The sequence below is a fragment of the Schistocerca nitens genome, chromosome 10 (assembly GCF_023898315.1).
Source record: "Schistocerca nitens isolate TAMUIC-IGC-003100 chromosome 10, iqSchNite1.1, whole genome shotgun sequence".
NCBI classification, from domain to species: Eukaryota; Metazoa; Arthropoda; class Insecta; order Orthoptera; family Acrididae; genus Schistocerca; species Schistocerca nitens.
Genome location: NC_064623.1, coordinates 5,215,117 through 5,240,955, shown reverse-complemented (window position 1 = coordinate 5,240,955; position 25,839 = coordinate 5,215,117). Strand labels below are relative to the sequence as shown.

At 45.7% G+C, this 25,839-nt stretch overlaps 1 protein-coding gene across 1 annotated transcript in view; it reads right to left on the bottom strand.

Moving 5' to 3' along the window:
* The window catches only part of LOC126210281 (luciferin sulfotransferase-like), an 87,804-nt gene that overhangs the window by 6,762 nt on the left and 55,203 nt on the right, over nucleotides 1-25,839 (bottom strand). The window contains exon 6 of the mRNA XM_049939478.1: nucleotides 22,265-22,359. Within this exon, the coding sequence (XP_049795435.1) occupies nucleotides 22,265-22,359 (95 nt within the window). The remainder of the gene's footprint in view (nucleotides 1-22,264; nucleotides 22,360-25,839) is intronic.

Below are 25,839 nucleotides of genomic sequence, written 5' to 3'. Positions count from 1 at the left end.
CAACACCACACCGCAGGGTGCTACCAATACCGGACTTGAACGCAGAAGCCAGCGACAGGGGCTCTTTGGGTCCAGATGCCTGTTCTACACTTAGGCGCCTTCGGGTGCTGAAACCTACCAGTGGCAGGGAGGGGGTCAACCGACCGCACGACTACAGCAATCCTGTACATCGCAGATGGATCATCGAGGGTCATCGTAAAATCGCGAGTGTGACCGGGTACACTCCACAGCTGGCGCGACAACCACTTCAGCCGGGACAGCCTCCGCGCCTCCGGGGTCGCTGACGTCACCACGTCCAGGGCGTGCAGACACTGACAAGGGGAGGCCGCCAATTGTGAAATTCAGATTCGATTCATATTGCGCATAATAAAAGCTCATAGCCAGAGGTGTAATGTGGCAAAGCACCAAGATGCACTTCTCAGCCGTTGTCGAGAAAATCGACAGTTAAAAGAAACCGTTGAGGTGAAATACTCTCTACGATTTGTAACTTCCTACAGCGTCGTGGCGCAGCGGTAAGCGCTCGGGTTCGTAATCCGAAGGTCACCGGATCGAATCTCGCACCATGCAACTTTTTTTTAGTATTTGTTATATATATTAATTACAAATAACAAATACTAAAAAAAAGTTGCATGGTGCGAGATTCGATATATATATATATATATATATATATATATATATATATATATATATATATATATAATAAGTTGTTGAAAGTCGTTTGTCGTGGAAAAACTGGCGACTTCGAACATGATTATGTTTTCTGCAAACAAAGTTGTATTTCACAAATGTTATTAATTGTCTTCATAATGTTTACACATGTAGTTAACGGAAGACGTAGAAACGATATTCCGAAACGAATACGTATAGTGTAAGTCAAACGTTCGAATTAGAGACCCCATGATATATATATATATATATATATATATATATATATATATATATATATATATATATTACAAAAAACAAATACTAAAAAAAAAAATTGCATGGCGCGACATTCGATCCGGCGACCTTTGACTTACAAACCAAGCACTTACCGCTGCGCCACGACGCTATAGGAAGTTATACATCGTAGAGAGTATTTCACCGCAACGGTTTCTATTAACTGTCGATTTTCTCGACAACGGCTGAGAAGTGCGTCTTGGTGCTTTGCCACATTACACCTCTGGCCATGAGCTTTTATTATGCGCAGTATGAATCGAATCTGAATTTCACAACTGGCGGCCTCCCCTTGTGAGCTAGACGACAACACGCACCTGGACTAGTGACAACCGAGGCTTCTAGGCACTGTGAATAAATAACTGAGCTCTTAATCGTGTACCACTTTTGACGTCGACACTTCACAGGTTCCCAACAGCTATGCTTTCACGCACAGGTGTCTCCGTTCGAGCCTCTGTAGAAAGAAGAATGTGTGAGAAGAACGTCAACTGTGACGGAAGCGAGCTCTCGATGCTGAGAAGGCGCAAAGATATTCGCCGCAGTGTCCACGCTATGACGGGGGCGGTGGTGCCAGCAGCGCACAATTACATCCCGTCTACCGGCCACGTAAGGCCACCACAGTCACTTGTTCCTGACCATGGAGGTAAAAGACGAAAGCTCGAGGATTCATCCTGAACGTACGCGGCAACAAATCCTAGAATGCTTTGTACATCATTATTTCTTACTCTCTACTATCTGCGAACCTCTTTTTCTTAACTTACTGAATAATATCTCCTGGATTTGTATTTATACTCTTCCTTGACTGTTGGGGCACTCTTTGCTACCTTTTCAGTGCTACTCCTGCTATTCAATCAGTATGTTCTAATCTTATGTATTTTTTACCACGAAATGTACCTGCCAGACAAACGCTATTGTAGAAACTAGAAACTACTCACAGAAACACAATAATTTGGAATCAAACCGTACACGTGTACTAATGTTTTACAGTGTTTATAAGTGTGCTATTTTTGCTTGTTTCAAAATTAAAGAATCCACTGATGACGGCGTATTGTCGCTGAAACAAGTTTGGGAATAAATAAATAAAAGAAAGTGTTTTGCATCAAGGCGGACCCAAAATCTCACATTTTCGTGACACAGAGAATTAGTGATGATGTTCCTGGTACATGCGCATTTTTCGTTCTAAAGCCTGTCTTTGAGAGAATGCGGGATGCGTCTGAGTGAATATTTGCCCTCATGGATGCTGTTATAAGGCTTCCAGTTTCCTTTAAAATTACTTTTCGTCGATACAAGCGTTATTAATAATAGACAATGGTACGGAAGTATCAGATACTTATTTGTTTACATAAGATAAATTTACAGATTTCCTCTCCCTCAAGACGTTTCTGCTTATGCAGGTCGTTCACAGGGCCTCTTCCATGCTTCTCTTTTCTCCCACGATCTAGCACTTATCATCTGCCGCCATTACAGTCCTCTTCGGTTCCCACCTCTCCATCTTGTTCGCAGTCTTCCAATTAGTCTTCGGCTAGATTCTATCCATTCTAGGGCTCTCTTCGTTACTTCAGTGTGACCGACCACTTAAACCTGTTACTCTCCACAGTTCGTTTTAGGGGCTCCATCTCCATGTGCAGGGTGTTTCGTTCCTTATCCTGTCCCTTCTCGTATTACCCAGGATGCCTTGTAGAGAGCGTATCTCTGTTCCCCGTATTCCACTCAGGCCTTTCTTTGTCCAAATACAACATTCTGACCCATAGATCAAAATTAACAAATAATATGACTTGTAAATCGTGATCTTGTATTTTACAATTTCTAATTACGTCCGAGACACAATAACAAAATATGGAAGAGTTTTCTGTTTACTCATAAGTCTCGTCCCTGATGTTTCCTTTCTTAGATAATTTACTTCCTACATACCTGAAAGCATTTACTTCTTTAATAATTTTTCCATAGTAAATTGATCCTTCATTTTTACTTTTCATTTTCATTACTTCACTTTTTGTTAAGCTTATATCGATGCCTGCTTCTTCAATTACTCTCTGTTAGGTATTTATTTGTTCTTCCAATTTCTGCCCATTTTCTTCACAAATCATTACATGATCTGCACAGGCTACGATTTTCATATCATCTGCTTTTGACCCTTGCTGAACTTTCATTATGAAGTTGTCCACGACTACATTAAGATGCGCTGGTGAGAGCACACTTCCATTCCGAACCCCTCTGTCCGCCATAGATCATTCGGATTTTCTGCAGTCTATTATAACGCAATTCAGGCATTTTCTGTACATGCTTCTGATTATCAGTTGCAGATAACAGGTCTGACACTTTTATATACGTTGTATAAACGTTTCTGTGGAAGACATTTCACGATGTATGAAAAGCCCTCTAGTGGTTAAGTTCTTACGATCGCTGCGCGCCTACGTAACATCCTGGCGGCCGACCCAACGGAGGGCGCTGATAATTGATTTGTCTTTTCTTCAGTTGTCATATAGACATTTTATCTTTCATAGGTAATTTATAGGTTGCTACAGGCAATGTATTAGGTATATTTATTTTTGACCGTAAATTTACCATAAAAGTGTTAGACCTGTTATCTTCATATATTCCCTTTTAATAATTTTATATGGGTTACTGTATTCGTCTTTTACTGTATCACAATTGTTTTCTATAATAGTTATCAATATTTCACAGTCTGCTACATGTATTTTACCTAATGTGTTTTTATCAGATTATGTTTCTTACGTAAATGATGACTACATCTAATCCCACAGTAGCTACATCTATGTAGGATGTAGGCAAACAGATTTCTGGTAGCCAGTTGGAAAAATGACTGTGTGGACGATGTGGCCTATTGTACACCTTATTTTAGATCTATGTGATAATGCTGTGCTGAGTATATTTCTATGTTTTGACGACGCCATTACGGCTTTATCGCATTAGGACATGGTGTAGAACACGTACGCTTTACCGTATTTTATCTGTACATCTCCCTGGTTGTATGACAGTATATTGTGATACGTAATGCTGTACTGCCCACTAGGTCTTTATATTTTTATATTGTAGGTCTGAAGATGGTCATTACTGAAGGAAACCTGCCGGCCGTGGTGGCCAAGCGGTTAAAGGCGCTACAGTCTGGAACCGCGCGGCCGCTACGGTCGCAGGTTCGAATCCTGCCTCGGGCATGGATGTGTGTGATGTCCTTAGGTTAGTTAGGTTTAAGTAGTTCTAAGTTCTAGGGGACTGATGACCTTAGAAGTTAAGTCCCATAGTGCTCAGAGCCATTTGAACCATTTGACGGAAACCGGTCACCGTCAAAGTAAATGATATTGTGATCAAAGACTGGAAAAAAAAACATTTGACAGTATTGTATCACTGTTCATATTCGCAGCTGGTGTTATTTCTTTCGTTTCCCTCTATTTCATCATGTGCACTTGTTTCTCCTGTCCTTCATACAGTTTTTGAAGGTATGATTCCCATACTGCCAACAATTCTTCCTCCTGCCACACGGTTTTCCTTCGATGTTTATGACTTCTGAAATATTTTCTTTTTGCTCCCTTCTGTTACCTAAAAGGCGGTACAATATCTTTTTGACATCAAAAATGGTTCAAATGGCTCTGAGCACTAGGGAACTTAACATCTATGGTCATCAGTCCCCTGCAACTTAGAACTACTTAAACCTAACTAACCTAAGGACATCACACAACACCCAGTCATCACGAGGCAGAGATTCTTGACATCCTTAAAATTCTCTTCTATTTCTTTTGTGAGTTTTGGCAAGACATCCACTTAGCCGATGCTATCATTTTCCTTGCTGCTCTGCTTAGTCGTTTCCATTCCTCTCTGTTACGCTCCGTTCTGATTTTGAACCATTCTTTGCATGTGTTATTCTTTTTCTTGACAGCTTCTGCAATTCTCTCATTCCACCATGGAGTAATTCTGTGTCTGAATTTTGTTGATTTACTTCTTCCATTATTCCTCTAAATCCTCTCTCTTCTCTTAATCTTGTCCCTATATAACTCTTGGGTTTCTCTACGTTTCCTTCACTTGATTTTTGCCTGTCTTTTTGTCCCTATGTAACTCTTCTGAATGTCTTCATTATCCCTAAAAATAGACTGTGGTCTCCATCGAGATTAAAGTTAACGTAATATTGGTAAACTGCAGGAGTATCCAGGGCAAGGTTCCTGAATTAGTATCGCTTATTGAAGGAAATAGTGCGCATATAGTATTAGGAACGGAAAGTTGGTTAAAACCGGAAGTGAACAGTAACGAAATCCTAGACACAGAATGGAATATATACCGCAAGGATAGGATAAACGCCAATGGTGGAGGAGTATTTATAGCAGTAAAGAATTCAATAATATCCAGTGAAGTTATTAGCGAATGCGAATGTGAAATAATCTGGGTTAAGTATCAAAGGTGGGTCAGATATGATAGTCGGATGCTTCTATAGACCACCTGCATCAGCAACCGTAGTAGTTGAGCGCCTCAGAGAGAACCTGCAGAACGTCGTGAAGAAGTTTCGTGATCATACTATTGTAATAGGGGGAGACTTCAATCTACCGGGTATAGAATGGGATAGTCACACAATCAGAACTGGAGCCAGGGACAGAGACTCTTGTGACATTATCCTGACTGCCTTGTCCGAGAATTACTTCGAGCAGATAGTCAGAGAACCAACTCGTGAAGCTAACGTTTTAGACCTCATAGCAACAAATAGACCGGAACTTTTCGACTCCGTGAATGTAGAAGAGGGTATCAGTGATCATAAGTCAGTGGTTGCAACAATGACTACAAGTGTAATAAGAAATGCCAAGAAAGGAAGGAAAATATATTTGCTTAACAAGAGTGATAGGGCACAAATCGCAGAATATCTGAGTGACCACCATCAAACGTTCATTTCTGAGGAAGAGGATGTGGAACAAAAATGGAAAAAATTCAGAAACATCGTCCAGTACGCCTTAGATAAGTTCGTACCGACTAAGGTCCAAAGCGAGGGGAAAGATCCACCGTGGTATAACAATCATGTACGAAAGGTACTACGGAAACAAAGAAAGCTTCATCATAGGTTTAAGAGTAGTCGAATCATAGCTGATAAGGAAAAGCTGAACGAAGCGAAAAAGAGCGTAAAGAGAGCAATGAGAGAAGCATTCAACGAATTCGAACATAAAACATTGGCAAACAATCTAAACAAGAACCCTAAAAAGTTTTGGTCATATGTAAAATCGGTAAGCGGATCTAAATCCCCTATTCAGTCACTCGTTGACCACGATGGCACCGAAACAGAGGACGACCGAAGAAAGGCAGAAATACTGAATTCAGTGTTCCGAAACTGTTTCACTGCGGAAAATCGTAACACGGTCCCTGACTTCAGCCGTCGCACGGACGCCAAAATGGAAAATATTGAAATAAACGATATCGGAATTGAAAAACAACTGCTATCACTTAGTAGCGGAAAAGCATCCGGACCAGACGAGATACCCGTAAGATTCTACAGTGATTATGCTAAAGAACTTGCCCCCTTTCTATCAGCAATTTATCGTAGATCTCTGGAAGAACGTAAAGTACCTAGCGACTGGAAGAAAGCGCAGGTCGTTCCCATTTTCAAGAAGGGTCATAAATCAGATGCGAATAATTATAGGCCTATTTCGCTTACGTCAATCTGTTGTAGAATAATGGAACATGTTTTATGTTCTCGTATTATGACGTTCTTAGATAATACAAATCTCCTTCATCATAACCAACATGGATTCCGCAAACAGAGATCATGTGAAACTCAGCTCGCCCTATTTGTCCAAGAAATTCACAGTGCCGTAGACACTGGCGAGCAGATTGATGCCGTATTCCTGGACTTCAGGAAGGCATTTGATACGGTTCCGCACTTACGTTTAGTGAAAAAAATACGAGCTTACGGAATATCGGACCAGGTTTGTGATTGGATTCAGGATTTCCTAGAAGAAAGAACACAACATGTCATTCTTAACGGTTCAAAATCTGCAGATGTAGAGGTAATTTCGGGAGTACCGCAAGGAAGCGTGATAGGACCTTTATTGTTTACAATATACATAAATGACTTAGTTGACAACATCGGTAGCTCCGTGAGGCTATTTGCAGATGACACGGTTGTCTACAAGAAAGTAGCAACATCAGAAGACTCGTACGTACTCCAGGAAGACCTGCAGAGGATTAATGAATGGTGCGACAGCTGGCAGCTTTCCCTAAACGTAGATAAATGTAATATAATGCGCATACATAGGGGCAGAAATCCATTCCAGTACGATTATGCCATAGGTGGTAAATCATTGGAAGCGGTAACGACAGTAAAATACTTAGGAGTTACTATCCGGAGCGATCTGAAGTGGAATGATCACATAAAACAAATAGTGGGAAAAGCAGGCGCCAGGTTGAGATTCATAGGAATAATTCTAAGAAAATGTGACTCATCGACGAAAGAAGTAGCTTACAAAACGATTGTTCGTCCGATTCTTGAGTATTGCTCATCAGTATGGGACCCTTACCAGGTTGGATTAATAGAAGAGATAGACATGATCCAGCGAAAAGCAGCGCGATTCGTCATGGGGACATTTAGTCAGCTCGAGAGCGTTACGGAGATGCTGAACAAGCTCCAGTGGCGGACACTTCAAGAAAGGCGTTACGCAATACGGAGAGGTTTATTATCGAAATTACGAGAGAGCACATTCCGGGAAGAGATGGGCAACATATTACTACCGCGCACGTATATCTCGCGTAATGATCACAACGAAAAGATCCGAGAAATTAGAGCAAATACGGAGACTTACAAGCAGTCGTTCTTCCCACGCACAATTCGTGAATGGAACAGGGAAGGGGGGATCAGATAGTGGTACAATAAGTACCCTCCGCCACACACCGTAAGGTGGCTCGCGGAGTATAGATGTAGATGTAGATGTATCAGTTTCACTCCTGTCAGGCATCTTCTGATTCCTTCATTTCTGATTATACACTCCTGGAAATGGAAAAAAGAACACATTGACACCGGTGTGTCAGACCCACCATACTTGCTCCGGACACTGCGAGAGGGCTGTACAAGCAATGATCACACGCACGGCACAGCGGACACACCAGGAACCGCGGTGTTGGCCGTCGAATGCCGCTAGCTGCGCAGCATTTGTGCACCGCCGCCGTCAGTGTCAGCCAGTTTGCCGTGGCATACGGAGCTCCATCGCAGTCTTTAACACTGGTAGCATGCCGCGACAGCGTGGACGTGAACCGTATGTGCAGTTGACGGACTTTGAGCGAGGGCGTATAGTGGGCATGCAGGAGGCCGGGTGGACGTACCGCCGAATTGCTCAACACGTGGGGCGTGAGGTCTCCACAGTACATCGATGTTGTCGCCAGTGGTCGGCGGAAGGTGCACGTGCCCGTCGACCTGGGACCGGACCGCAGCGACGCACGGATGCACGCCAAGACCGTAGGATCCTACGCAGTGCCGTAGGGGACCGCACCGCCACTTCCCAGCAAATTAGGGACACTGTTGCTCCTGGGGTATCGGCGAGGACCATTCGCAACCGTCTCCATGAAGCTGGGTTACGGTCCCGCACACCGTTAGGCCGTCTTCCGCTCACGCCCCAACATCGTGCAGCCCGCCTCCAGTGGTGTCGCGACAGGCGTGAATGGAGGGACGAATGGAGACGTGTCGTCTTCAGCGATGAAAGTCGCTTCTGCCTTGGTGCCAATGATGGTCGTATGCGTGTTTGGCGCCGTGCAGGTGAGCGCCACAATCAGGACTGCATACGACCGAGGCACACAGGGCCAACACCCGGCATCATGGTGTGGGGAGCGATCTCCTACACTGGCCGTACACCACTGGTGATCGTCGAGGGGACACTGAATAGTGCACGGTACATCCAAACCGTCAACGAACCCATCGTTCTACCATTCCTAGACCGGCAAGGGAACTTGCTGTTCCAACAGGACAATGCACGTCCGCATGTATCCCGTGCCACCCAACGTGCTCCAGAAGGTGTACGTCAACTACCCTGGCCAGCAAGATCTCCGGATCTGTCCCCCATTGAGCATGTTTGGGACTGGATGAAGCGTCGTCTCACGCGGTCTGCACGTCCAGCACGAACGTTGGTCCAACTTAGGCGCCAGGTGGAAATGGCATGGCAAGCCGTTCCACAGGACTACATCCAGCATCTCTACGATCGTCTCCATGGGAGAATAGCAGCCTGCATTGCTGCGAAAGGTGGATATACACTGTACTAGTGCCGACATTGTGCATGCTCTGTTGCCTGTGTCTATGTGCCTGTGGTTCTGTCAGTGTGATCATGTGATGTATCTGACCCCAGGAATGTGTCAATAAAGTTTCCCCTTCCTGGGACAATGAATTCACGGTGTTCTTATTTCAATTTCCAGGAGTGTATATCTATTGTGGATTTCTGTTCGAAATTCCAAATGTATCTGGTTAACTTGTGACTGTCTCTTTTCTTATACCATCCATTACTAATTATTCATTTATACCTCATTATAGTAATTCCTCACCTTCCTCATTTCCGCGATCTTCTCCGTGGCTTCCTACGTTTGATATCCTCTTCAATCATCCGCAGCTCTACCACTGAAGTCACGTACAACACAGTCTCGTTAGATGTCACAGCATCTTCCACTTTAGTGATAAACTCTTATTCTCGCATGTTTCGCATTCTATTTGAGGAGCACAGACCTGGACTACATCAAGAATATTTCCTCCCATTATTATCTTAAGTTTAATTATTCTGCCACATTTTCCACGTTCATTACTTTGTTCGCCAGTTCTTTGATTACTATTACTGCAACACCATTTCTTCCTCTGTCTCTTCGTGGCCACCACATTTTGCATCCTTTTGCCAGCCGCTTTCTAACAGTCCCTTTCCGGTGATGCACAGAAGAAGTGGGACTATTAATACTGTTTCCTTAGAAATGGATGCAGAAAGCCACAAAATCGCATGGATCATGACAGAAAGGGAAGTACCAATAATGGGACCATGCTTTTATGAAAATGAGAACAGAGAGCTGAGATTCGCGATGAAAAAGCACAGAATTTACTCCCACCTGGCCATGTTCGAGGCGGGAATGTTTAAAATAAATCTGAAATACTTAGCTTTGGTTGTGTTGGTGGAGGGGTTGATTAATTATGAAGACACTAATAATCTTAGTTCTCACTTTAATGCGCCGTGCAGAAACATACAGTCACTTCGTCACTGCAGGTCCCGTGTGCTAGCATCGCAACAATTTACAAGACGACCGACCACGGCCTCAGCCAACGACATATTTATACTTTATCGTCACTTAGCTCATACGCTTTCACTGTCATAAATTAATCACATTTACTTTTATTACTTCGAAATATTCTTTTTGCGTAATTTATCGTATCAGCAAAAGAAATCTGACACTTTGGTATCGGGAAGTTTACGTGGGAAAAGTTTAGAGATAGTGAAGCATTTCTCACGTTAATCTGCGATGGCTGCCTAATGGCCGTTGCAGCCGGATAAACAAGCAATATGGCGGCCAGCACTGCCCAGCGATATCGCGTAATGAGCGCGGGTCTTATCTGGGACGGTGTCATACAGGTGTGTCCGTGTTCAAAAGCTGTGCATATCGATGTAGAAGTGTAAACAACACGTGGGAAAGACGTTTACTGTGACGCCACGTTCAAAAGGAGGCAACAGAACTCACAGACACACGCTGCTGCCCTGCCTGTGGCCCAACGAAGGTCCTTACATTAACGCTGAAGCTGTCATTATGAAGCTTGCAAGAACCCCCCCCCCCCCCACACACACACACACACATACACAAACATTGTTGTTGTTGTGGTCTTCAGTCCTGAGACTGGTTTGATGCAGCTCTCCATGCTACTCTATCCTGTGCAAGCTTCTTCATATCCCAATACCTACTGCAACCTACATCCTTCTGAATCTGCTTAGTGTATTCATCTCTTGGTCTCCCTCTACAATTTTTACCCTCCACGCTGCAATGCCTCCGAACATGTCCTATTAACTGGGGCCTTCTTCTTGTCAAGTTGTGCCACAAACTCCTATCCTCCCTAATTCTATTGAATACCTCCTCATTAGTTATATGATCTACCCATCTAATCTTCAGCATTCTTCTGTAGCACCACATTTCGAAAGCTTCTATTCTCTTCTTGTCCAAACTATTTATCGTCCATGTTTCATTTCCATACATGGCTACACTCCATACAAATACTTTCAGAAACGACTTCCTGACACTTAAATCTATACTCGATGTTAACAAATTTCTCTTCTTCAGAAACGCTTTCCTTGCCAGTTCCAGTCTACACTTTATATCCTCTCTACTTCGACCATCATCAGTTATTTTGCTCCCCAAATAGCAAAACTCATTTACTACTTTAAGTGTCTCATTTCCTAATCTAATTCTCTCAGCATTACCTGATTTAATTCGACTACATTCCATTATCCTCGTTTTGCTTTTGTTGATGTTCATCTTATATCCTCCTTTCAAGACACTGTCCATTCCGTTCAACCGCTCTTCCAAGTCCTTTGCTGTTTCTGACAGAATTACAATGTCATCGGCAAACCTCAAAGTTTTTATTTCTTTTCCCTGGATTTTAATTCCTACTCCGAATTCTTCTTTTGTTCCCTTTACTGCTTGTTCAATATACAGATTGAATAACATCGGGGAGAGGCTACAACCCTGTCTCACTCCCTTCCCAACCACTGCTTCCCTTTCACGCCCCTCGACTCATATAACTGCAATCTGGTTTCTGTACAAATTGTAAATAACCTTTCCCTCGCTGTACTTTACCCCTGCCATCTACAGAATTAGAAAGAGACTATTCCAGTCAACATTGTCAAAAGCTTTCTCTAAGTCTACAAATGCTAGAAACGTAGGGTTGCCTTTACTTAATCTAAGATAAGTCGTAGGGTCAGTATTGCCTCACGTGTTCCAATATTTCTACGGTATCCAAACTGATCTTCCCCGAGGTCGGCTACTACCAGTGTTTCCAATCGTCTGTAAAGAATTGGCGTTAGTATTTTGCAGCCGTGATTTGTTAAGCTGATAGTTCGGTAATATTCACATCTGTCAACACCTGCTTTCTTTGGGATTGGAATTATTATATTCTTGAAGTCTGATGGTATTTCGCCTGTCTCATACATCCTGGTCACCAGATAGTAGAGTTTTTTCAGGACTGGCTCTCCCAAGGCCGTCAGTAGTTCTAATACAATGTTGTCTACTCCGGGGGCCTTGTTTCGACTTAGTTCTTTTAGTGCTCTGTCAAACTCTTTCACGCAGTATCGTATGTCCCATTTCATCTTCGTCTACATCCTCTTCCATTTCCATAATATCGTCCCCAAGTACATCGCCCTTGTATAGACCCTCTATATACTCCTTCCACCTTTCTGCTTTCCCTTCTTTGCTTAGAAGTGGTTCTCTTTTCTCCAAAGGTCTCTTTAATTTTCCTGTAGGCAGTATCTATCTTGCCCCTAGCGAGATAAACCTCTACATCCTTACATTTATCCCTGCTTAGCCATTTTGCACGTCCTGTCGATCTCATTATTGAGACGTTTTTATTCCTTTTTGCTTGCTTCATTTACTGCATTTTTATATTTTCTCCTTTCATCAATTAAATTAAATATTTCTTCTGTTACCCGAGGATTTCTACTAGCCCTCGTCTTGTTACCTACTTGATCCTCTACTGCCTCACTACTTCACCCTTCAGAGCTAGCCATTCTTCTTCTACTGTATTTCTTTCCGCCATTCCTGTCAATTGTACCCTTATGCTCTCCCTGAAACTCTGTACAACCTCTGGTTCTTTCAGTTTATCCAGGTCCCATCTCCTTAAATTCCCACCTTTTTGGAGTTTCTTCAGTTGTAATCTACAGTTCATAACGAGTCCATATCTGTCCCTGGGAGTGTCTTACAATTTAAAACCTGGTTCCTAAATCTCTGTCTTACCATTATATAATCTATCTGATACCTTCTAGTATCTCCAGGATTCTTCCATGTATACAACCTTCCTTTATGATTCTTGAACCAAGTGTTAGCTCCATTAAATTATTCCCTGTGCAAAATTCTACCAGACGGCTTCCCCTTTCATTTCTTACCCCCAATCCATATTCACCTACTATGTTTCCTTCTCTCCATTTTCCTAATCTCGAATTCCAGTCTCCCATGACTATTAAATTTTCGTCTCCCTTCACTACCTGAATAATTTCTTTTATCTCATCACACGTTTCATCAATTTCTTCATCATCTGCAGAGCTAGTTGGTATATAAACTTGTACTACTGTAGTAAGCGTGGGCTTCGTATCTGTCTTGGCCACAATAATGCGTTCACTATGCTGTTTGTAGTAGCTTACCCGCACTCCTATTTTTTTATTCATTATTACACCTACTCCTGCATTACCCCTATTTGGTTTTGTATTTATAACCCTGTATTCACCTGACGAAGAGCCTTGTTCCTCCTGCCACCGAACTTCACTAATTCCTACTATATCTAACTTTAACCTATCCATTTCCCTTTTTAAATTTTCTAACCTACCTGCCCGATTAAGGGATCTGACATTTCACGCTCCGATCCGTAGAACGCCAGTTTTCTTTCTCCTGATAACAACGTCCTCCGGAGTAGTTCCCGCTCGGAGATCCGAATGGGATACTATTTTACCTCCGGAAAAGAGGACGCCATCATCATTTAACCATACAGTAAAGCTGCATACCCTCGGGAAAAGTTACGGCTGTAGTTTCCCCTTGCTTTCAGCCGTTCGCAGTACCAGCACAGCAAGGCCGTTTTGGTTAGTGTTACAAGGCCAGATCAGTCAATCATCCAGACTGTTGCCCCTGCAACTACTGAAAAGGCTGCTGCCCCTCTTCAGGAACCACACGTTTGTCTGGCCTCTCAATAGAAACCCCTTCGTTGTGGTTGCACCTACGCACCGTAGGTACGGCTATCTGTATCGCTGAGGCACGCAAGCCTCCCCACCAACGGCAAGGTCCATGGTTCATGAGACATGCACTTGTAACAAACCCGCAGAAATGTCTGAGTTTAGCCATTGAGTCCGTAGAGGATGGTGTAAGAGATGTAAAGTATGACTGGCCGTGCTTTTCCATCCGTGTTTTACGGAGACTGAGGCAATCCGTCCTTGGACTATCTTAGAGCGCCGTCTTGTACTCCTAGGATTCTTTCTGACTGTTTTGCCGAGAAGCTCTCAAAGTTTATGTCATTCCGCAAAAGCAGTATCAGCGCCGTCGGCTTCTCAGTATAGTGCAATTCTAATTCCTGTGATTCTAAGTGATGAAGTGGGCAGCTATATTATTCGGAATAACGTTCAAAAGGGATACTATTATGATGTACTTATTTACTAAACACCAGCTGATTGTGATTTAACTGAAAATTAATTATTTGCTGAGAGGACGGTCTTACGACAGAGCTATGTATATCGGGAGCAGCGACTGTGGAGCGCAGCCTGTACCTCCTACACACACTCGTGGTATTTCGTAGTCGTCCGTACATTTTCATTAGCTTCAACATTATTCATTTATTTATTAAGATGATCGATCTCTGGCGTATTAATACTGTTGTAATAAAATACTTACTATCCGTAACCGTCTCCCAATACCTTGGAGGAATCTACTTTTATTAGCAAATAGTCCGCCCCCGGTAGCTGAGTGGTCAGCGCGACAGTGTGTCAACCCTAAGGACCCGGGTGCGATTCCCGGCTGGTTCGGAGATTTTTCTCCGCTCAGGGACTGGGTGTTGGCTTGCCCTAATCATCATCATTTCATCCCCATCGACGCGCAAGTCGCCGAAGTGGCGTAAAATCGAAAGACTTGCACCTGGCGAACGGTCTACCTGACGGGAGGCCCTAGTCACACGACATTTACATTAGCAAATATTTATGAAGCCCTTCTTGCTTCGCTCCAGAACCACTGTGCTCTCCCTACTCTCGTAAAGGCTGCTGTCGTGTCCAGCCACTGCGCCTCACACCACCGCCGTTCACCCGCAACGCCATCCGGTCCACCGGCTCCTTCAGCCGGAGTGGGCACTGAAATGTTACTCCCGAGTGTGTGCATTCTGCGTTCTGACTGCTGCATGATACCTGCAGACGCGAAACAAAATTTTAATACCGGAAAATAAAGAAATAAAATGTGGCTCGAACAGAAGGGGTACCTCAGAAGCTGTGACTTCGTAATGTGGGCTGTGGAAGGCAATAACACGCCAATACCGCAAAACACCGCATGTATACGGCGGGGCAGGGAGTCCAAATGCCTGTTCAGGTACACCACACCTGGCTGGAGCCACTGGCTGATGGTTGGTTCCTGCAGAGCTACCAAACTGCGGGTACGATTACTGCTACACTTCTTCCGCCATTCCTTATAGCCCCAGTCATTTTCTATGAAGTTAAGAGAAGCCAACTTCGCGGGCCAGTGCAACCGCGACAGCGTACTCGTGTGTTAATCGAGACAGGAACGTAACACACACACACATACACCGTGAGCCTACGAAGAAAGGGCAACACTTTGTCACCGAGGACGTTGAAACTAACACCCTGGTCTCTGTAGACAGTAACCTGGCTGAGCTGACCCCGAACCGTAGTGCGGAACTAACCCTCTACCCGCCCCCCCCCTTCCCGCCTCCCCAAACGTGTGATACGCGATTGCGGCCTAAAAAAAATGGTTCAAATGGCTCTGAGCACTATGGGACTTAACATCAGAGGTCATCAGTCCCCTAGACTTAGAACTACTAAAGCCGGCCAGAGTGGCCGTGCGGTTCTGGGCGGTACAGTCTGGAACCGAGCGACCGCTACGGTCGCAGGTTCGAATCCTGCCTCGGGCATGGATGTGTGTGATGTCCTTAGGTTGGTTAGGTTTATTTAGTTCTAAGTTCTAGGCGACTGACGACCTTAGAAGTTAAGTCGCATAGTGCTCAGAGCCATTTAGAACTACTAAAACCTAACTAACCTAAGGACATCACACACATCCATACCCGAGGCAGGATTCGAACCTGCGACCGTAGCGGTCGCGCGGTTCCAGACTGAAGCGCCTAGAACCGCTCGGCCACCACGGCCGGCGCTTGCGGCCTCACTGCGGGTTAAGCATCTCACTCAGCCGCCTGTGCACTCGACACGTCACATCGTCTGAAGAAAACAGGCGAACCTTCGACTGGTCGGATCACACTACACAGCCCCCCCCCACCTGTCAGCCACTGTCAGCTTTCTGTGTCGTTTAACCCACTAAAGTCCGACCAGTGCTTTCACGCCGTGTTACGTGACTGCAAGTGGTACACCATTCCGTGTAGACACTGCGGCGGCGCGGTTCCTTCCGTCCCTTTACGACGGACCTGCACCTACCTGTGAACATTGTCTCAGCAGATCATGAGTAGGGAAGCCGAGCAAAACCTACTGTACTTCGACGTGAACCAGGCTGCAATTAAAGTCACTGATCTACGTTCCGGGAGAAAGTTTTCACACGAAATGAAAGGTTGGAAATTATGTCCTTAATTAATATATTCTGAAACTTTAGGTGAACAAGTATCACTGCCAAGCCCGTGCTAGTCTTAACACTGTCACTCACAATGCCTTTCACTCACGTTAGCACGTTTATGGTGTTGCATTTCCCGAAAACGTAATAGCTACAAAAATACGTATTGTTTTTGGTTGAGAATGCTCGCCAAATATTAAGTCTGTCGGTACCTAATGCAGTCATAGTTTTTTAGCCACCGACCTGCTCAATACACCACGCGGAATTTATGTCTTTTCTTGTCACAAAATTCACTTAAAAATTCCGAAATTTCTACACACCCATCGGAATAATGATGCCGTCACTTTACAGCACTTTTGATGTATGAAACACTGCTAGATCCGACAACTTACCATTTCAATTGGAACTACTACTACACACGTCCGAACTGTTTCATGGCTAGGTTCCGACTCCTCTCTAGAATACTCTAAGTCTTCTCTACCAGCAGAGAAAGGCGCGCGAAGAATATTGCTTTACCATTGGTCAGTTTGCTCAACAGCCAATAGCAAAACAACATTCTCCCGCGTCAGTCCACGCTTTTCATCAATAACCAATCGCAAAATAGTAAACCTAACGACTGCACTTTTTACCGACGTAATTATCTAATATGCTGAAGTTTTGTTTATGCATAAAGTTATTTACTATTGTTATTTATACCTGAATTAACTTCCCCTTTACCATAAACTTACTTTACAAATCTATTCTACAAAAATCCCCTTTGTGCACATCCATACTTCTTCGAAATGTTCACATACTAAATCCCACTACATAACTCGTTAAACTATTATCTTCATATTAACCTTAAACCACATTCACGCATCATTCATGCTACTAAAACCCATTTATAACATTTTACATACACAAAAAGACATAATAACGCTTTATGAAAATACTGAACAGTTTATGAAAAACATTCTATTACTTTAGTGCACTCTAGTGGGCACAATCGAAACTAAATCACAGTCACCTATCCAATATTGTCCTCTATCGGCTGATACAGTCTCACGTCACCATCTGTCACTATCCAGCTCTGAGACACATCTCCCACTTAACCGCCTCCGAGGCAGGATCGGTATACGGCGCTACGCCTCAACACGATGGACAGTCCTCGTCACGGACACGTCCAAACAATATACGGGGTACATCTTCAGGCTTCCGAGACAAGGCGTTGTCATCTTGGAAAACCGGGTTTTCTGCCGTTAATCCGCGTCGTACTTTCACGATATTTCTATCGGGAAGCTCGGAGTCTCCATCAGGTGCTCCCTGAGGCTGAATTCTGCGTGGAGCGGGTCCCGTACTTACGCCTGCGTGGTGAGTACTGTAGGACCGTGGACAACAGCTGTATGGAGCACCAACGGCGCACCAGGCTCAAACAGGCTTCCGAGTCAACTATAGCGGAACATTGATTGGAACTAATTCATTCGATGAATTAGGACGATGTCAAGATTCTGACACAAACACCCAGGTACTGGGACAACGTTATTAAAAATCCATCGAAATAAAGGTCACGCAGAATCTTATCATCCGGAACACGGGATATCAGCTTAGCTCCGCCTGAAACCCGCCTCTCCATCTCCTGAAGATCCAATGGAGGCAACACCCAAACCCGTGGCAAATAACTTTGGAAATGGTGGCAGAGTAAATGACCCGGCAGAACCAGCACAGGGCACGCAGGCGGTTGTACTCCAGGTAGCAAATCAAGTATCTGAGGAGCGTCACTTCGAGAACGAACAGCAGATTGAATGTCGGCTGCCAGAAAATAACGTGACAGCCGGCCCCTACCCCCAGGCATAAATACACTCCTGGAAATGGAAAAAAGAACACATTGACACCGGTGTGTCAGACCCACCATACTTGCTCCGGACACTGCGAGAGGGCTGTACAAGCAATGATCACACGCACGGCACAGCGGACACACCAGGAACCGCGGTGTTGGCCGTCGAATGGCGCTAGCTGCGCAGCATTTGTGCACCGCCGCCGTCAGTGTCAGCCAGTTTGCCGTGGCATAAGGAGCTCCATCGCAGTCTTTAACACTGGTAGCATGCCGCGACAGCGTGGACGTGAACCGTATGTGCAGTTGACGGACTTTGAGCGAGGGCGTATACTGGGCATGCGGGAGGCCGGGTGGACGTACCGCCGAATTGCTCAAGACGTGGGGCGTGAGGTCTCCACAGTACATCGATGTTGTCGCCAGTGGTCGGCGGAAGGTGCACGTGCCCTTCGACCTGGGACCGGACCGCAGCGACGCACGGATGCACGCCAAGACCGTAGGATCCTACGCAGTGCCGTAGGGGACCGCACCGCCACTTCCCAGCACATTAGGGACACTGTTGCTCCTGGGGTATCGGCGAGGACCATTCGCAACCGTCTCCATGAAGCTGGGCTACCGTCCCGCACACCGTTAGGCCGTCTTCCGCTCACGCCCCAACATCGTGCAGCCCGCCTCCAGTGGTGTCGCGACAGGCGTGAATGGAGGGACGAATGGAGACGTGTCGTCTTCAGCGATGAGAGTCGCTTCTGCCTTGGTGCCAATGATGGTCGTATGCGTGTTTGGCGCCGTGCAGGTGAGCGCCACAATCAGGACTGCATACGACCGAGGCACACAGGGCCAACACCCGGCATCATGGTGTGGGGAGCGATCTCCTACACTGGCCGTACACCACTGGTGATCGTCGAGGGGACACTGAATAGTGCACGGTACATCCAAACCGTCATCGAACCCATCGTTCTACCGTTCCTAGACCGGCAAGGGAACTTGCTGTTCCAACAGGACAATGCACGTCCGCATGTATCCCGTGCCACCCAACGTGCTCTAGAAGGTGTAAGTCAACTACCCTGGCCAGCAAGATCTCCGGATCTGTCCCCCATTGAGCATGTTTGGGACTGGATGAAGCGTCGTCTCACGCGGTCTGCGCGTCCAGCACGAACGCTGGTCCAACTGAGGCGCCAGGTGGAAATGGCATGGCAAGCCGTTCCACAGGACTACATCCAGCATCTCTACGATCGTCTCCATGGGAGAATAGCAGCCTGCATTGCTGCGAAAGGTGGATATACACTGTACTAGTGCCGACATTGTGCATGCTCTGTTGCCTGTGTCTATGTGCCTGTGGTTCTGTCAGTGTGATCATGTGATGTATCTGACCCCAGGAATGTGTCAATAAAGTTTCCCCTTCCTGGGACAATGAATTCACGGTGTTCTTATTTCAATTTCCAGGAGTGTATGTTCCGGACCCGTTCCACGCAGATGTGGCCTGGTTTTGCAGGTTTTCCTTATTGGTCGTTATGGCGAATACCGGAGCTGTTCGCCCAAATGTAGTACAAACACATTCCGAACTGGGAGACATATCACCCGTCTTTTCCCCCTAGCTAACAAAAGAGTGAAATAAAAGAGTCGCAACAGAACAAATTAGTTACAAGCAGTGTCTGGCTAGCGTAGTGAAACACTGAAACAGCTCGCCTCCCTCCAGAAAAAACCGCTGGGTTCAGCCTCAGGGAGCACGAAGATTGCGACGGATTACCGGCAGAAAATCCGATTTTCCCAGATGACTGTGCTGGATGTTAAAAGAGAAGCGTCGAATATTTTGAGAGGTGGTGAAAAAAAGAAACATATTCCAATAAACATGGGTCCAGAAACTCATACTTTCTGAGATCTGCAGACTTGCGCACAGTGGCTGAAGTCTGGTTGTGGACGTGTCCGCCTCGGTGACAGGCGAGGTAAATATCGCGGAAACAAATACTGTGTGGGTTGGCTCGGTGAACTGTGAACAGTGTTGGTTCATCAGTATCCATTCTCGGAATGGGTGAAGTGTCTGTATACACGTAATAAAGTTTGCACTGAACCCTCAATGCGTGAGCCCTGCTCGCACCTGGGCATTTTTTCTTTCTTCCCTCATGGTCTTCCGGTCGCCGCAGCCGGCAGAAAACTTGTGCGACAGAAGAAGCGTGCGTCGTTCGTCTGTGGATCGTGTGAACTTTGTTCCACGTGTTGAGTATATGAACTGTTTCTGTATCGCCTACTCTGAGATGGTGATTAGAGACTATCCCAGCATTTGCAACAAATGTGGAAAACCTCCTAAAAACTGCACCCAGGGTGATCGGAGTACCTGACACAGGGCCGTTGTCCCTTTCACTGCTGCACACCTGCATATACGCTATCCGTTACAACGCACCAGGCGTACATGCAATGATCAGCCAAAACGTTATGACCACTGCTCACTGCTCACCGCGACGTCGGCATCTCCTGGTGGCGCTAACAAAAGCACGTAACCGGAGCAGCCAAGATATGTGCTTCAGATGGTAAAATCCATTCAGATAAGCGACGTTCACGAAGTGCGTATCATTATTACGCAGAGCCTGTGAACGAGTATTCACGAGTGTTCACGTGCTACTGTCGTGAGCTTCTAAGGAAAGAGGTAGGACGTCCTTTACCACCAGGCGCTGAATGTTTGGACGTCCACGGCTCAGCACAGAAGGTCGGGTTCGGAGGCTCGTCTGCTCTGTGAAGTAGGATAGACGGTGATCTGAGGCATCTCTGCCGAATGATGAATTTTGTGTTTACAGTCAGTGGATTTAGGTCTTGTGGTAACCAGTTTCGTTACAAGACCTTGTGGTCAGTAATAGTTGTACCCCTCATGATGCTCTCTATTTGCTGGGGATTACTTGTTCCCAAGAGGTCAAGTGTGTTTCCGCAACCATCTACACTTCGAACGGAGTCCTGAACTAATTGTTCAAAATAATTTTCGGCGAAGGCATTTAGTACGGTTTCGGACGACGCTTTATGTGTAAACTATGTAAATACGATTTTGCAGGACAGCTGGCGTCTTCTCGAAGCGTCTGCCAGTTGAAGTTCTCTCCGGGGTCGGACAAACCGGTCACCATTCGTGCTTCCCTTTTTTGTAGGAGTTCAGTACCTCCTCTCAGGTATTCCACCGGGTCCTCCAGCCTTGCTCACGTCTAGCGATTTCAGCCTTTGCTCAGCGTCACTGACAGTAATACCTATAGACCGTGCGATTAAAAGTCTCTGGATACCAATTAGAGGACAGAGGACTCTAACATGGCCCTCTACGATGGCTTCACCTCTGCTGGGGACGCTGACTGGCCATTCTTCCTCAAGAGCCGGAACCAGAGTACAGAGTGATGTTGGATGCCCGGAGGTGGAGCGAAGCCGACTTTCTAATTCACCCCAAAAGGTGTTCCGTTGGGTTCAGATGGTGACTGTGCCAGCTAGACCACTTCTAGAAATCTGGAACACACGAGCCATTCCCTGCGGTGATTTCAGGCGATTTTTTACAACCACCCACCGCAATGCTCCAACGTCCTTTTCTGAGAGAACCTGAGTGTGTCGTCGTTGCTTTGCGGAGAGACTCCAGAATCGCATCACTAAGAGCCGATGTGGACAGCTGTAGAACTATTGACGTGTCACTGATGGGTTCGTTACTCAGATGACACCCATTGACTAGTCCTGTGGCCAGCCAGTGAGCCCTGCTGACCGCTGACCGCTTCTGCTGCCGCTGCTCCTCTGCGGTGTTCCCCACGTCCTTTCATACCGGCAGGTCCAGCCCTGCTGACAGCTGGTGTTCAGCTCCGCATTACACAGCGGTGTGCGAATGCTCGTCGTCAGACAGCGTATTCCTACACTTTAGCAAGAGTCTGGTGCTCAGCCACAGTTACATTTTATATCTACTGCTTCAATACTTGTTGATGGAGCTGGCTTAATAGTTTCATTCAATAGAGCTAATAAATACTGCTATATTATATATATATATATATATATATATATATATATATATATATATATATATTATTGCTACACAGAACTCACCTGTTTCATTTCTTCATAGGTGTTCCACAGGATATTCGGCTCATTCCGCAGTTTCCAAAATTCCAGGACGCTTGTCCAGTAGGGAGTGAATTGAACTGCAAGAAAGACAATACGTTTTACCATAAACTTTATGATTTTTGTTTGTCTAAGCGACAAACAGAAAGGATTTGGAAGACATAAATGAAGCCGTCAGTAGTTCTGCAGTGAGGAGAGAGGTGTGTGTTACACGCATCAGTGGGGCGACGCGCAGACTTTTGGAGAGGGCGAGATGAACGTGGTGCTACGTGATGGGGTGCCAGTGTGTGCGTGGGTGGGCGACCGGCAGCGCGTGCGACGCTCGGCCCCGTCACCTCGAGTGGAACTGCCTGTTTTCACGAACACTGACGTAACAACAGTAACAGCGTGATACTGTAAGTGGTGGTTCCCCGCTGCAACTTGACGTGAACAAGACCGCTGAGGTTTCAGTCACTATCGCGTCATATCTTCTGCTGTCTTCTGTGACGGTACGTCACATAAATGGACATTTTGAGAAAGGAAAAGGAAGTTTTTGTTATGACACGTGTGAATTATAAATTATTTCAAGACTGTGTACGTGTGCGCGATGTATGGCTCAAATGGTTCAAATGGCTCTGAGCACTATGGGACTTAACAGCTGAGGTCATCAGTCCCCTAGAACTTAGAACTACTTAAACCTGACTAACCTAAGGACATCACACACATACATGCCCCAGGCAGGATTCGAACCTGCGACCGTAGCAGTCGCGCGGTTCCGGACTGAAGCGCCTAGAACCGCTCGGCCACCGCGGCCGGCGCGCAATGTATAACAAATAGTAAAGAATGTATGTTATTATTATCAAAACACAAATATCGATGTAATTAACAAAACACAGTTTTTTTGGTATAATCCCTGTGTAACATAGGCCATGAAGATCAGAGACAATGCTTTGATTGAACTAGCTCTCCTGTTTTGTTTCGTCTAGCGTTAGGCGGCCATTGTAGTGCTGTCTGATAATTGACGTAAGTTTTATCTGTATTTTGAAAAATATAATAGAAATTGTCATTAGAAAGTGTGTATTATTGACGTAGTTGTCACCTCTCATGATTGCAACTATTAATTATAATTAAAAAGTTTTTACAGAACTTCGCAGTACAGGGAGCTCATCTCCCCTAGCAGGATTTAATCGGCCATTACGCTGATTGTAATATTTAATTAAAATATCATGTCATAATATTAAATGTAAATGCGAGAGACTTCTCAGTTTTGATCTTTCATTAATTTCAAAGTTGAAAAGAGTCAAAATAGATTTAGTTTATTAATATTTAGAATACTGATTGAGTTCAGTATGTTTCATTTTGGCCGCCTAACGGCAGACGCGATTCTCTCCAGTTTTGCCATGCAAATAATGAATAAGAAATATTCAAAATCATTACATTCCGCAATATCTCAGTTAATCGTTATGTAATTTGGTACATAAATAACCAGTAGCCCCTGAGACCCATATTAATAATTACAGTTTGGGTAAGAATACGCATATTTTCTTTTCTAAATAGCAGCGCTCACGCAAACTATTTATTAGAAGGCGGTGAGTCGCGCGCAGTGTTTAAAAAATATTATATCGTACGTACTTCGGGGCAACCGATGTCCGTACGAGTGTTATCGCGGTATAAGTTAATTAAAAGTCTCATGCTAGCCCACAATATTTAAAGCCACCCCAACCAAAATCATAAAATACACTCCTGGAAATGGAAAAAAGAACACATTGACACCGGTGTGTCAGACCCACCATACTTGCTCCGGACACTGCGAGAGGGCTGTACAAGCAATGATCACACGCACGGCACAGCGGACACACCAGGAACCGCGGTGTTGGCCGTCGAATGGCGCTAGCTGCGCAGCATTTGTGCACCGCCGCCGTCAGTGTCAGCCAGTTTGCCGTGGCATACGGAGCTCCATCGCAGTCTTTAACACTGGTAGCATGCCGCGACAGCGTGGACGTGAACCGTATGTGCAGTTGACGGACTTTGAGCGAGGGCGTATAGTGGGCATGCGGGAGGCCGGGTGGACGTACCGCCGAATTGCTCAAGACGTGGGGCGTGAGGTCTCCACAGTACATCGATGTTGTCGCCAGTGGTCGGCGGAAGGTGCACGTGCCCGTTGACCTGGGACCGGACCGCAGCGACGCACGGATGCACGCCAAGACCGTAGGATCCTACGCAGTGCCGTAGGGGACCGCACCGCCACTTCCCAGCACATTAGGGACACTGTTGCTCCTGGGGTATCGGCGAGGACCATTCGCAACCGTCTCCATGAAGCTGGGCTACGGTCCCGCACACCGTTAGGCCGTCTTCCGCTCACGCCCCAACATCGTGCAGCCCGCCTCCAGTGGTGTCGCGACAGGCGTGAATGGAGGGACGAATGGAGACGTGTCGTCTTCAGCGATGAGAGTCGCTTCTGCCTTGGTGCCAATGATGGTCGTATGCGTGTTTGGCGCCGTGCAGGTGAGCGCCACAATCAGGACTGCATACGACCGAGGCACACAGGGCCAACACCCGGCATCATGGTGTGGGGAGCGATCTCCTACACTGGCCGTACACCACTGGTGATCGTCGAGGGGACACTGAATAGTACACGGTACATCCAAACCGTCATCGAACCCATCGTTCTACCGTTCCTAGACCGGCAGGGGAACTTGCTGTTCCAACAGGACAATGCACGTCCGCATGTATCCCGTGCCACCCAACGTGCTCTAGAAGGTGTAAGTCAACTACCCTGGCTAGCAAGATCTCCGGATCTGTCCCCCATTGAGCATGTTTGGGACTGGATGAAGCGTCGTCTCACGCGGTCTGCGCGTCCAGCACGAACGTTGGTCCAACTGAGGCGCCAGGTGGAAATGGCATGGCAAGCCGTTCCACAGGACTACATCCAGCATCTCTACGATCGTCTCCATGGGAGAATAGCAGCCTGCATTGCTGCGAAAGGTGGATATACACTGTACTAGTGCCGACATTGTGCATGCTCTGTTGCCTGTGTCTATGTGCCTGTGGTTCTGTCAGTGTGATCATGTGATGTATCTGACCCCAGGAATGTGTCAATAAAGTTTCCCCTTCCTGGGACAATGAATTCACGGTGTTCTTATTTCAATTTCCATGAGTGTATATCATTATAAAAAAATAAAAATATACACTTATACCGTGATTCTTCTCTGATCAGTTAGTTTGTCTGCTAAAACTGAAAGTGAAAGAAGAACGAGAAGGGCAACAGACCAAACAAATGGAGGAGTTTGGTCTACAGTTATACTTTCTGATCGCATATTAATTGCTATTGAATTAAAGTTTACTGCACCAAGAATTGATGAGACCCCTGCTAAGCGTAATGAAAAAATAGCTACATCTACTGATGCACCTCCATGTGCGACGGCTCCTGCTAGTCGAGGCTAAACTGTTCACCCTCTACCAGCACCGTTATCTACCATAGATGCTCTTCCTACATCTTTCCATTTCTAGTTGGCGACATTAAATTTTTGGACTTTTGCTGCATTTAATCTCCGTGTTTCATGTCCGTAGGCCAGTACTGG